At 38.9% G+C, this 13,747-nt stretch overlaps 2 protein-coding genes across 2 annotated transcripts; one reads left to right on the top strand and one right to left on the bottom strand.

Annotated features, from left to right (window-relative positions):
• Nucleotides 1–2,790: 2,790 nt before the first annotated feature.
• On the bottom strand, nt 2,791–7,632 carry vhl (von Hippel-Lindau tumor suppressor). The gene is made up of 3 exons (XM_079684439.1): nt 7,148–7,632; nt 4,945–5,058; nt 2,791–4,191 (listed from the first exon to the last, which is right to left on the bottom strand). The coding sequence occupies exons 1-3, from the start codon at nt 7,332–7,334 to the stop codon at nt 3,998–4,000; spliced, it is 495 nt and encodes a 164-aa protein (XP_079540565.1). The 5' UTR covers nt 7,335–7,632; the 3' UTR covers nt 2,791–3,997.
• A 271-nt stretch (nt 7,633–7,903) lies between these two features.
• Nucleotides 7,904–12,167, top strand: LOC307040788 (oxytocin receptor-like). The gene is made up of 3 exons (XM_079683901.1): nt 7,904–8,136; nt 8,327–9,195; nt 9,412–12,167. Exons 2-3 carry the CDS (start codon nt 8,352–8,354, stop codon nt 9,618–9,620), a joined length of 1,053 nt encoding a protein of 350 aa, XP_079540027.1. The 5' UTR covers nt 7,904–8,136; nt 8,327–8,351; the 3' UTR covers nt 9,621–12,167.
• Nucleotides 12,168–13,747: the final 1,580 nt, after the last annotated feature.

The raw sequence follows: 13,747 nt of genomic DNA, 5'->3' as shown, positions 1-13,747 counted from the left end.
AACTGGAACCTAGGTGGGAATAGAAGTGCATAGTATCACAAGAGTACAAAGTATTTTCATATTTATCAGGACTTTAATTTGTTTTTCTGTCATCCTGTTGGTAATAGGGTGTTTTGTTTCAAGTGCTCCTACCATTGTTTTGATTTAGCTCCAGTGGTCGGTCTGGAGATGCGGAAACACGACTGGGTGACTTCTTGGCCAAAATGTCATGCTGGTAAAGAAAATCAAAAGATGAAGAATATTGGTTTGCGTCTAAAACTTCTGCTCATCATCATGCACCGCCAGGCTGTAAAGCAGATTCTGTAATATGTGTGTGAGAGACACAGAGAAAGAACTCAACGATGACCTCTTACTTACTTCTCTTTTCTGAAACGACTCGAGTTCCATGTTCTTTCTCCTGCCTTCATATTCCTCAAAAATACTGATGGCAGCTCACCGCGACACACACACACACACACACACACACACACACACACACACACACACACACACACACACACACACACACACACACACACACACACACACACACACACACACACACACACACACACACACACACACACACACACACACACACACACACACACACACACACACACACACACACACACACACACACACACACACACACACACACACACACACACACACACACACACACACACACACGGCTTGTGTTACTTTGTCGCTAAGCAACATGTTTTGCAACTGTACCCCTGCTGTGGTACACCGGAGCCGGTAATCATTTCTGATTGTAACATTCGACTTGGAATGGATATCCTTGTGTGTCTGTGAGTTTATGCAGTCAGGATTATACAAGTGACATTTGTGTGAAGTTATTCGGCTTCTACCAAACAGTACATACAGATGAAACCTGCACAAGTAACGACATTGCTAAAGACCATTCTGTTGAATGTGCCTTAACTGCCATGTGTTTGCTCTATTTTCTATATACTATGATATTGCTATACGTGTTGCTTTCCATTAAGAATACTTTTATATGCTGCTGCTAAATGAAGTTGATTGTTGACAACAAATGTCAACATGCAATTTAATATACATTAACAATAAATCTTATCTATCTTATGTTTTAAATGTATTGGATGTGACAGCTCTGATATTCCTAAATCATTCAAATAAAAATAAAAATTAAATACACTCCTAATCGCACACAACTGTGCAACTGTATTCTATTCATTCAGCTCCCTGGTGCACCCCCGAACTCCGCCAAATAAAATCACAAAAACGCCAACTGGAACGCCTTCACAAGAAAGCCACTCAAACAGTTAATCTCCATGCCTACACTGACTACCTACAACAGTACAATAACACACTCAAAGCAGCCTGGTCCAACTACTCACAACTGATACACTCCGGCTCCAGCAACCCCAAGGCTATGTTCTCCACCATCAGCACACTCCTTAAACCCTGTGACAACGCCACTCCATCCTTCACAACCGCACAGTGCAATTATTTACTCTCATTTTTTTAATCCAAAATCGACAGCATTTATAGAAACCTGACCTCCTCAGCAGCCCTCCCCATCTCCCCTCCTGGCTCCCCCCTTCACCTCACAGCCCCTATCCCGGTTCCCTCCTCTGACACCAATGCAACTGTCCAACCTCATGGCGGGAATGAACTCCATCTGCACTCTGGGCCCCATACCAACAACATTTGTCAGGGAATGCCTCCCTGCCATCTCCCAACTCAATCATGAACTCCTCTGCTCTGGATCAGTCCCCCCCTCACTCAAACTGTCTGTTGTTACACCCATACTGAAAAGACCTGGACTCACACCTGACATCATGTCCAACTTCCGGCCCATCTCGAATCTCCCCTTCCTATTAAAACGTGTTGTAGCCTCCCAACTGAAATCCCACCTCAGCTCCAATAACCTGTTTGAAACCTTTCAATCAGGATTCCGCACAAGACATAGCACAGAAACAGCCCTCCTCAGAATCACTAACGACCTCCTCCTCTCCTCAGACTCCGGCAACCTCAACATCCACATCCTCACAGCAGCGTTCGAAACCATCAACCACACCATCCTGCTGTCCCGTATGGAATCATCACTTAACATCACCGACAATGCACTCTCCTGGCTGAAATCCTACCTCATCAACAGACACCAGTTCATCCACATCAATAACTGCACTTCCTCGACTGCCCCTCTGTCCCAAGGCGTCCCCCAGGGTTCGGTGCTTGGTCCCCTCTTCTTCATCCTCTATATGTTCCCCCTTGGAAAAATCATCAGCCGCCATAACCTTCAGTATCACTGCTACGCCGATGACATCCAACTCTACATCTCTACAAAAAACATCACTGCCACAACTCACTCCACACTCACCAACTGTCTCTCAGAAATTAAATCCTGGATGCAAACTATCTGAACAGCGACAAATCAGATATGATCATAATCGGACCCACATCCCGCACCAACACCACCCAGAACTTCAACCTCACCCTTGACAATGCCACTCTAACCCTCTCCTCACATTCGCAACCTTGGAGTAATTTTTTACAGCCAGCTCAAATTCGATAAACACATTAACCACATCACCAGGACCGCCTTCTTCCATCTAAAAAACATTGCCCGTCTCCGCCCCCCTCACTCTTCTTCCCAGCTGCTGAAACCCACATCCACGCATTCATCACTTCAAGACTGGACTACTGTAACAGCCTGTATGGCTCATCATCCAAAATTCGAAATAAACTGCAATATATTTAGATTAGATTATTTATTTGTGACCCTTTGTTTATAATTGAATAGTTCATGTAATCGAATAGTTAGAAATAAATCTTTTATTTTTTTTCTGTAACAATGTATACAGTTAGAACATGTTGACAGAACAAAAGAATTACAAAGTAGGCAAAAGGAAAGAAGCACAGTCCTCATTCAGTGTTTCACAACCTAGTCTTGTTGATTATTTTGGTTTCCAAATATTATTTAAGCTGCAAGACAGAATTTTTGAAGATAACGTGCCCATGTGTGAACTTGAAAGTACACCTTTAAATCACTCCATCTTTCTCCAAATGTAAAGTGCCAAAGCCAAAGCTTTCTGATGATTGCTGATAAGCTCAGCCTTGGCTGTTCAATTTGACAGCTAGGATAACAAGGAAACATTTATTTTAGAGAAGAAATGCATTAAACTGTAATGTTCAAGACCACTTTATCTCAGGCACCCCCAGTGAAAATATTGACAGCACATGTCATGACATTCCTATCAAATGTAACTATAAACACTTTAATTGAATGTCCTTAGGACCGGATATTGGTTATACCACGATATGCAAGACAAAAACATGTTGATGTTGTTCCTATGACCGAATAGGATTTGATTTGATGTTAACATAGACAGATAGGAATCAATGGCTACAATGTCCCGTTCTAGAAATGAACATGGAAATCCTTTAACACAGTTTTAGAGGACAAACAAAATACTATGTACCGTAATTTTCGGACTATAAGCCGCACCTGAATATAAGCCGCAGCAGCGGCATACCACTCTCGGTTCCACTTTTACTTTTGCGCGCTACCTGTCTCACTCTTTTCCGACCTCCAGCTTTTCCTGCTGGAACCCGCCGCTTAAAGGTGGGGGTCCGTGGACTGGCCATAGAGCCCATAGAGTTAAAGGTGTTGGCCGTTAGCTGTAAAAATCCATAGATTAGCCGCACCGTTATATAAGCCGCAGCATCGAAAAATAGGGAAAAAGGCGCGGCTTATAGTCCGAAAATTACGGTAATTGAATATGCTGCCATCACAACATGAAAGCTCTTCTTCCTAAAAGGTCAATGCTACAGGGGTTTTTTTTGCCGAGGAAGACATTTTCCAAAGCCAATGAGTGAATTCAAAAGACAGCAGATCAAACTCCTTTACAGAAAAATGTAAGACCTTTAAGGACGTCTTTGAAACTGTTGCTCAATCACTGGTTTTAATAGTGTGGGATAAAATATTGTTGTCCATCCATGACCATTTTCCATCCAGTTTCAGGCCTTATTCCTCCTGGCATTGGATTCTCTCCAGCAGATCCTGCTCAACCCTCTGGTTCATGCGATGGAGATCTTTCAAAATACTGGGCTGATCTTCCAGCTCCTCATGGAGACACCGTGCTATCTCCAACCTCCTGTAGTCTTCTGCTCGTACCAGACGACGTATAACCTGAAGAGCACGATCCTTGAGGCTGTGTACTGTGTAAAGCAAACACGTTTTTGACAGTTGTTGAAAATTGTCTTTCAATCTTCAAGTGCAAAAAACAAACAAATTGAGTCCAGCCTAAAGTGGCCATTCAATAAACTGAACTCCCATTTGTATCGGTAAATTACATTTCATTTTTTAGGTCATTTTGTGATGGTTTGACCACAACAAGACCAATGCTACTTGCCTAGGTCTGTTTTGAAGTGTGGTATAAGTACCAGTAAAATAGATCTTAAAGCCATGCCCAAAAAGTCAACTTTATTGTCAATCTTCCAGTTTGTGTGTACAGACAGAGAGATCGAAATACCGTTTCTCACAATCCCGAATATAAAAACAAATGTATATAAAATATGTAATGTATACATTTGTTTTTATATTCGGGATTGTGGGGGGAAAAAGAAAGGAAGAGTAGATTATGTTGCAATCGTTACAATACATTAGCTAATGTGGATCTAAATAAATAAATAATCAAACAAGCAAATCCTGCCAAATAAAGAAGAACCTACCTGCATGATCCAACATCATGAAAGGCAAGTGTAAAACTATTAATACTTTTTGGCCATTTAATAAAGCAATCAACAGCAGTTTGACAGTCTTTCAAAATACACAAATGCTTAGATGTTATTCACAGGAAAATGTTTTTTTCTACAGTGCATCATGAATGCCTCTTGGTTTTATATCTGCGAGTAGAAATTCATTACATATTATGATAAAGTTTAATATGTTCGGACTGTGGCTAACCTTACCTGGTAAAGTAATATTAGCATTTCTACCCTCTGCTGGCTTGGGAAGAAACAGTTCCTTGCAGTTCACCCTCAGGGGCTCATCAGTATCTGCATCTCTGAACATCCATGGGTGACCTGGGGAAACCATTCATAAAACTTTTTTTAATGAGTGTGTATTACAAAGCAGACAAGAGATTTGGCACATATTGTGTACCTTTCAGATATAATGTGTTTACTCTGTAATGTTGTAAAAGCTTGCAGTGGTGGGCACTGGGCAGTACCTACATAAATGTACGCAAGCACTGTACTTAATTACAATTTACAACACTATTGTACTTTTTATTTGATTACTTTATTACTTTGAAGATTTTTATTTATTGAAAGAATATATAAATCAACAAATAGTGTATCAGTTATTATTTTAGGTCAGATTCACTTTATTGATCCCTTGGTAAAATTCCCGTTTTTACTTTTAACATTTATAGTATATTTAATAATAATAATACTTTTGCACTTTTAATTTTAATGGAGTATTTTTAAGCTGTGGTCTTACTACTTTTACCGAAGTAAAGGATCTACAAATTCAAGATTCAAGGTTTATTGTCATAACATATACAAAACTACGGTGTAATTATGTAATGTATGAAAAACTTAGATCGCAGGTTCCAGTGCTGCACTCTCGCAGGACAGTTTGTCTCTGCTTGCCACAACATGAGAGATCAGACTCACTAAGATCTCGCAACTTTTTATTTGTATCATTATTTTCTTATTAATGTATTATATGAATTATCAGCATTATCCTACACAATAATTAAAAACTCACCTTAACTTTTTCGGTACCACTTTACAATAAGACTACCCTTATAAAGGATTCATAAAGGGTTTATAATTAGGTTATTAATTAGGTTGTAAACACTTTATTAATCATTAAGAACCATTTATAAACCAGTTCTAACATGTCAACACAGGCTCACTATTTGGCAAGATGACTAAGCCTTATATTGGCTACTTAGCGAGAATCAACTCAGTGAGCAACAGATACCAAGGATGTTGGCTGATGAAGAAGACGAAGGAAGCTAAGTGGCCAATATAAGACTTAGCAGTATAGATAAATGTGGGCTCTCTATTTGGCAAGCAACTGGTCACAGGTGCCCTGTTTATCTCATGTCTTATAAAAGCTTATTAATGACTTATAACGTTTTCACAACCTAATTAATAAATGAATTTCAAACTATTCGTAAACCCTTTATAAGGGCAGTCTTATTGTAAAGTGGTACCACTTTTTCTATTGTTCTGTGTTTTTTTCTTCAATTTCATGTTGAAAAGTATATTGTTTTCCTTGTAAAGAAAGCATGATATTCTTGCTTCTGTTCAAAATATTTATGAACATAACAGCACATGCCACATATAAATGATAATGGTCGTAATTGCACAAAGCTTTGGCAATATTGTATGTATGCCATAATGGTCATGCCAATTAAGTTCAATTGAATTGATCTGAATAACATAACTTGATCTACATTTGATAACCTTTAATATTAAAAAAGATGCCTTAGCCAATATAAAACAAAAATATATCCTAGTAGTTTACTAGCTGCAACAATAAAGTGATGAACAATATAAGATATTACTTTCAATTATGCCGATAGAGTATTCTTACTTTTAAATTGTACGCCACATTTAATAATAATAATACTTTAGCCTTTTTACTTGTTATTTCTAAGTATTTCTAAGCTGTTGTATTACTACTTTTACAAAGGTGGTAAAAGTACTCAGATCTTGTACTTGAGTAAAAGTAGAAGTACCAGAGTGTAGGAATACTCTGTTACAAGTAAAAGTCCTGCAATCCAAAGGTTACTCAAGTAAAAGTACAAAAGTATTGGCATCAAATAAATACTGAAAGTACTAAAAGTAACGGGTCAATAGTCAGATCGACCTATTTCCTTATACGTTTTGATTATAATTATTGATCATTAAAGTGTTATCAAAGCTGGTAAACGTGCAGCTAGTTTGAATGACTTTGTATACTGCAGGGTAGCTTGTGAATTGTACGTTAAGTCAAGTGTTGATAATACTTCAACATTATTAATCCAAATCTGCAAAGTAAGTAAAGTTATACAATAACTGTAGTGGAGTAAAAGTACATGATTTACCTCTAAATTGTACAGAAGTAAAGGATCTTAATAACGGTACATTTGATAACTTGTATTATTGAATTCCTTACCGATGAAGGTGGCTATTTCCCGTCCCGTTCCTGGCTGTATATCCACGTATGCCTTAGGTTCCCCGCGGTAATTTATCCATAGTGGTCGCACGACACGGGGACTGAAGTTACGAAACACCACAACAATGGCTATTAAATCGTTGAGGGAGCGGACCAGAGGAAGAGACGGTTCACCCTCCTGAGGCATTGGTGCAGCTGGTTAACGCTTCGTACTTCAAGTAGTTAAATTAGCCGTGTAGCTAACGCTAGCTAGCAGCTGGGAGGATGTCCATGAATGTTGCCTGCTATCGACACACGGAGACCTTAGAAATAATGGTAGTTGTATCACTCTGTATATCGAATTACATTACATCGTTCACAAAAAGGAGCGAGTACTTCAGCGACAATACAATTGGAGAACTGTCTCTTCGACAATTCTTCTAAATGTCAACTACTTTGTTTATATTCCCTCTTCCGGTTGAAAGTGCTGGGAAGTCAAACTGTACTGTGACGTGATTGGTCGAAAGGCGTGATGACGTATCAGTCTCTGAGAATGCGGTTCATGTTCAAAACAAAGTGGTATACTGTTTTTTAAGTAAAACTTTACTATCATGTTTTCAAGAAGTATAATTATGTTCATAATAAGACAATTAAAAACGTTCAAACTATTAAAAACAAGTATTCTTAACTCTAGCCCTGGCTATAATGAGGCATGAAATGCACTTGATAAATGATTAATTCAATAATAAATTGGTCAGGGGCTTTAAATCATTACATGCATACGAATTACATTATGGTGACAACAGTCTTTTCGCCTGTGAGAAGTATTAAGACTTATTTGCTTGGTATTCAAAGTACTGAATGAATCGAAGCTCCACCCAGTTTCATCCTCACATAAAACAGGGCACAGATATACAAGACCACCCTCCTCCCTGGAGATTATTCCCAACCCGAGCTCGAACACATCAGTATCCCCTCCGGCACTATTTTAAAAACACATATTCATAAAGGTAAGTAGAAATACTTGATAAGAAATGCTTTTCTGACAAATAACTGTGATTTAATAGCTTCTAAAAATAGTAGAAGAAACTTTTAATTCAGACTGAAAAGCGTGCATCGTTGTTCCACTAACACTGTTTATGTTTTGAAACAAGTAAAAGTTTTAATAGCCTAAGTGTTTATTTTTGTATTATCCCACAGCAGCCTGTTTCTCAGCCCAGGCAACATGTGTTCTCTGAATGACAGTAACTCTGTGGATGCGGGGGACGTGGCGAGGGATGAGAGTCTGGCTCGGTTGGAGATCGCGCTGCTCAGTGTCATCTTCATCAGCGCCTCCATCCTCAACACCTCCCTGCTGCTGGTCCTCCGGCGACAGCGCAAACAGATGTCCCGGATGCGCGTCTTTGTCTTCCACCTGTGCCTGGCGGATCTGGTGGTCGCTTTCTTCCAGGTGTGCCCGCAGCTCATATGGGACATAACAGACAGGTTCGTCGGACCAGACCTGGTGTGCCGCCTGGTGAAGTACCTTCAAGTTCTCGGAATGTTTTCATCTACTTACATGATCGTTGTGATGACTGTTGACAGATACCAAGCTGTCTGCAACCCGATGGTGAAGTTCCAGCGGACAAGCACGAGACTTAACATCCCTGTGTGCTTGGCGTGGGGGGTTTCTCTGCTTGGCAGCCTGCCACAGATCTTTATTTTCGCACAGGTCGAGGTTGCACCTGGTGTGTTTGACTGCTGGGCCGATTTTATCCAGCCCTGGGGGCTACAGACTTACATAACCTGGACCACGCTGGTCATTTTTATTTTGCCTGTTATTACACTTGTTTTTTGTCAAGTGCGCATCTGCCGAGTCATCCAGATCAACCTGCACCAAAAGACTCAGCAGCAGCGCAACGTGGGGCTCCCTCTGCCCTCCAGAGCCAGCGGTGTGGCCGGCATGTCCAAGGCCAGGGTGAAGACACTGAAAATGACGGTGGCCATCGTGCTGGCTTATATTGTCTGCTGGGCTCCTTTCTTCACAGTCCAGCTCTGGTCCGCCTGGGACGCGCATGCACCAAAAGAAAGTAAGTCATTATGATATTTCTGACAGATGCTCAGTTTGATCTGGTTATTTTTTATGATTTTAACTGACTTTCATTTTGAGTTTCCGTTTCAAAACGTTATCAGTAATGGCATAAAGATATGAGAGAAATGCGCATTTACGCACAAGATATTCATTAGGTGGAAAACAGAATTTCTTTGCAAGCACATGATGATTTTAACTTGTTCTGTCTCTCCAGCTGCGACTTTCACAATCCTGATGTTGCTCGCCAGTCTGAACAGCTGCGCTAATCCCTGCATCTACCTTATGTTCAGCGGCCACCTCCCGAAGAGGCTGATGAGACTCCTGTGCCATCGGCAATCTGACGGCAGGGATTCAATCCACGAAGAGGTGACGCTGGTCAGCACACTATATATGAGCTTCAAAAATGTCTCCGAGTTAAAATGAAGGCAATGCGCAACAATCTGGATATAGAAAAATTGGAGCAGCCGGTGAGCTTTCCCTGCATTGAAACAACTGTTTCTTCAGAACAGGAGAGACAGAGATAAAAATTTAAAAAAAACACTTATATGTCGACATCCCTGTGTTACAACCTGCCTTAAGGCTGGAAGAAATAGGGAGGCCACACAGAGTTAAATGCCAAATATATGTTTATTTAACATGTTAACAAAAAACACCTCTGATGAATAGTGTAAGTAAGAATCAGACTGTCAGTAGTGTCAGCAGTGTGTGGGTGTGTGGAAAGGTGTTGTAGCATGGAGTATGGACACAGGCTGTAGACTGAGGTTGCTGCAGCATGGAGTATGGACAGTATGTAAATAACATGATGCCATCATAATTTTATGACTGTGTTTTTACCTCACATTTATTGTAAGCTGTATTTAAGCTTCATGAATATGTTTTATCTTTTAGACAGATTCAATGATTAGATGTCATGCTGTAAGGATAAAGGAAATCCGTGTATTGCAAAAAATTGTATGTTGTGGATTCTTTTGTTATGCAAAATGCCATTTCAATGCAATACCTTGTATCACAGTTGTTTTGGTTGTAGTCCAATACCTTAAAGATAAGAATTACCTAATCTTATTCTCTTTCATTTGAAAAAATACTTGATTACAAAGACTTAAAACAACTGTGTTTTTGTAAGAAATACACATTGCTTAGTGATGAAATGGAATCCATAATTCAAAATAACTGTTGCAGTATTTTAAAATGTTGAAATACCTTTTTCACATAAATAAATGTGCTTGTTGTGAAAAACGGTTTTTAAATCACAGTGAGCCTAAAATATTGTTCAGGCTACAGAAAGCAAGTGTGGAAAAAAGTCATTTTCTTGCAATTGCTGGCTTTTAACTTGTTAATAATTAAACTTCAGTGCCTAATGACAAAAAGGAACAAACTATTAATCATATAATTCATTAAGTAAAAAGATGGTTTGCATTGAGTCATAAGATTATTTTACCCATTTAAAGAGATATTAAGCTATTTTGGGCTCTTTGCTGTAACTATTATATTTCCCCTCTGTGGGACGAATAAAGGTATTCTGAATCTGATTCGGTTTCTGTTTCTGATTTACATGTATCCATTATGTATATGCATACATGGATACATGGTGAATCCATTTATATAACAGGTGATAGTAATAAACAGAGATAAATATATAGATATAAACCTGGTGTATGTCAAACATGGTAGTGCATAATATGCTGCACAAAAGAAGATATTTCCATTGAAGGAGCATACCTGCCACAGCCTGAAAAATGTCATATGCATCAACAGCAGATTTACAGAGAATGGCCCATTTATATTCAATCACACCCAGGGAGCCTTTTATTTTATTTTTGCAATTAATTTGTCCAACAAGGCAGAAATGCTCCATAATTAGATCAGAATGAGGTCATTCATTTCATTCTTATGTGTCACCTGCGTTAGGGTCACTTAGGATTTGTTTCCTGAAAGAATATTGCAGCATCTTTATGGTTATTATTATCCATGTGATGACCACACCAGCAGCCTCACTACTGCATGGGAATTATTTTCTTCTCCATTTGGTTTAAGTTTAATTTATAACCCAGACACATATTCAAATTGGTAGATAACTGGACTGTACACATACATTTCAGTTTTTATAAGAGACGTCTTATTAGTAATGTTTGTAGAGCTCGTAAGTTGTTCATGTGTCTTAAAGTTAATAGTTTCCCTGGTGGTTGCTGTTGGTAGTTGTCTGGCTGGCTAACAACATGACGACCATAATATGTTTGCCCCAAGTTTGGCAAGGTGCTTTGTGGTGCTCATGTGTTGTAAAAGTAACAAAATAAATACAATTATTAAAAACAATCTAAAATCCTACTGCCAAAAAATACCACCAGCATCAGAGTGCCGACTAAATTGATGAACACAGGCTGTGAACAAATGTGTTCTTGGCAAAGATATAGTATAAACAAGATAAACTGTATTGTATATAAGAGCATAGCATTATCTGACACATGTACAATTAAACCTAACAAGACCACACGCAAGTTAGATGAAGGCTCTCTTTTCTGACTGTAAGTAAAGACTGCCTTACAAGAAATTGTGGTAAAACAAAATGTAATGAGGAGCGTTGAAATTAATACATGTTAAGATGAGTTGCAGCTAATGAATGTCTCGTGTTGTATTGAGCAGATTTGCTTCTGTTAGTTTTGTTGTGTTCACTTTTTATCAGCTCGGAATTATCCTCAGAAATATGTTTGCTTTGTATTTACCTTACATGGAGACATTTTTTTTTTTTTTTTAAACCATTTGCTGTGACAAACCAAATACCCAAATATTGGGTACCCATATATTGTGTAGTCCAGGATTTTTTGTCACAGTGCTTTTACCTTTCTGCTTGTGAGCAATCCTCCTGGTAATCTCGCTCCAAAGGCAAAGTCAGAGCATTTGGTTGTTTTAGCCATAAAGGTGTAAAAACTGGTAAACGGGTGAAGACACTGAGTTGCTCCAGGACAACATGAGGCAGATGTTTGCCAACATGAGGGCTTAAACCAATATCCTGCTGCTGGAGAGAAACAAACTATCACCCTATATATGGTTTCTCTGCCACATCATTATACTATCTCCTGTTGCAGAAACATTGTACAGTAGATGAGGAAGTGTTGAGCTCTTGTAAGTAAAACATTTTAAGTCAAATATAATTAATATCCACTTAGAGCTGCGTTACTTCGGTTGATTTGTGGTTTGAAATGGTTATGGGAAACATGTTATGTTTACCAACCAAATTGACATCAACCAAACAGGTGATATGTAGTTAAAGTTCATCCATAAAATGACCATTTTGTAATCAATCGTTTTTCTCTCAGTGACAGTGAATGCATGAATCAAAGAATGGATGAAAGTCCCGATTGTTTTGTTAAAATGTTGCTTAAACCTTACTATATAGTACTCCCCCAACAACACTTAATTAAAGGGGTCAGTAGCCTGCCTACTGTTTAGGCAGAAGTCTTTCAAATAAAACATGTGTAACTCAAATGCCAATGTTGGGGAATTATGACTGATGTTCCGAAGGTTGGCTTCTACTGCCACAGTCTAGTCTGTCTTTGAATAAAAAAAGAAACGCTATTAAATTCCAAAACATAACTTGAAATGCCACGGAAAAAAAGTATTTAGCATTTCAGATAATAAATATTGAGAAGTCACATGTTGCATGCAGGGGCGCTGCCAGGGATTTTGGGCCCCATGAAAAGATATCACGTTGGTTACTTAAACATTTTTTTCTTAATGTTCTAAAATTGTTTGGGCCCCTGTCAGTCACGGGTCCTTAGAATCGTCCTAACTTTTCACCCCCTTACGGCGCCCCTGGTTACATGTCCTAAACAATATTCATGTCATTATGCTCTTCTCTAAAGGACACTCACATGTGCAGATGTTCCCACTCGGAGACTCATTAGACTATCACTGCCGGCACACAATGACCTGCTACCCACGTTATCTGCACAAAATGATGAATACACCGCAAACTCATTATTTGGAGAAAGCACACAAAAAAAGCATATCTCAATTTGCCAGTAGATGTGAAGATTTACATATTCTCAGAGGACTATTATTCCCATGTTGTCAAGCTCCATTCATCACCTCAACAAGGTCTCTTCTCACACAAACGTTCTCACTGAATTCTTTGAAATTGATGCCTCTGGAACATATGACACAGTAAACATACACAGGAGGAGAACTGCATATTTATTTTACTCTTTTATACACCGATTGTCATGGAAAAAGGAGAAACAGCTTTCTTTGGAAACGGGTAATTCAATTCTTCTGTGAAGCGTACATTTCATTGTTTGAGGTGAATGAAAGTCTGACAGCCTGGTGAACATTGAATAAGCACTATTACAGGGAACATAACCAAAAAGAGACATTAACTTTTTAGATTATACCGGTTATCTTTTTTCTTCATGAAACACATCGATATACAAAAATTAAAGAGGTCCATTAAACTCAATTTCCAGGTCTTCTCAACGGCATTTTTGAAAATAAAAGTTAGATGAAGCCTTTTCTGGCTGCTGATAGAGCTGCACAAAATCTAATAAATTGCCTCA

The sequence above is a fragment of the Notothenia rossii genome (genome assembly GCF_949606895.1).
Source record: "Notothenia rossii genome assembly, chromosome: 5".
NCBI classification, from domain to species: Eukaryota; Metazoa; Chordata; class Actinopteri; order Perciformes; family Nototheniidae; genus Notothenia; species Notothenia rossii.
The sequence above is the reverse complement of the archived record's forward strand: the minus strand, read 5'-3'. Positions and strand labels throughout refer to the sequence as shown.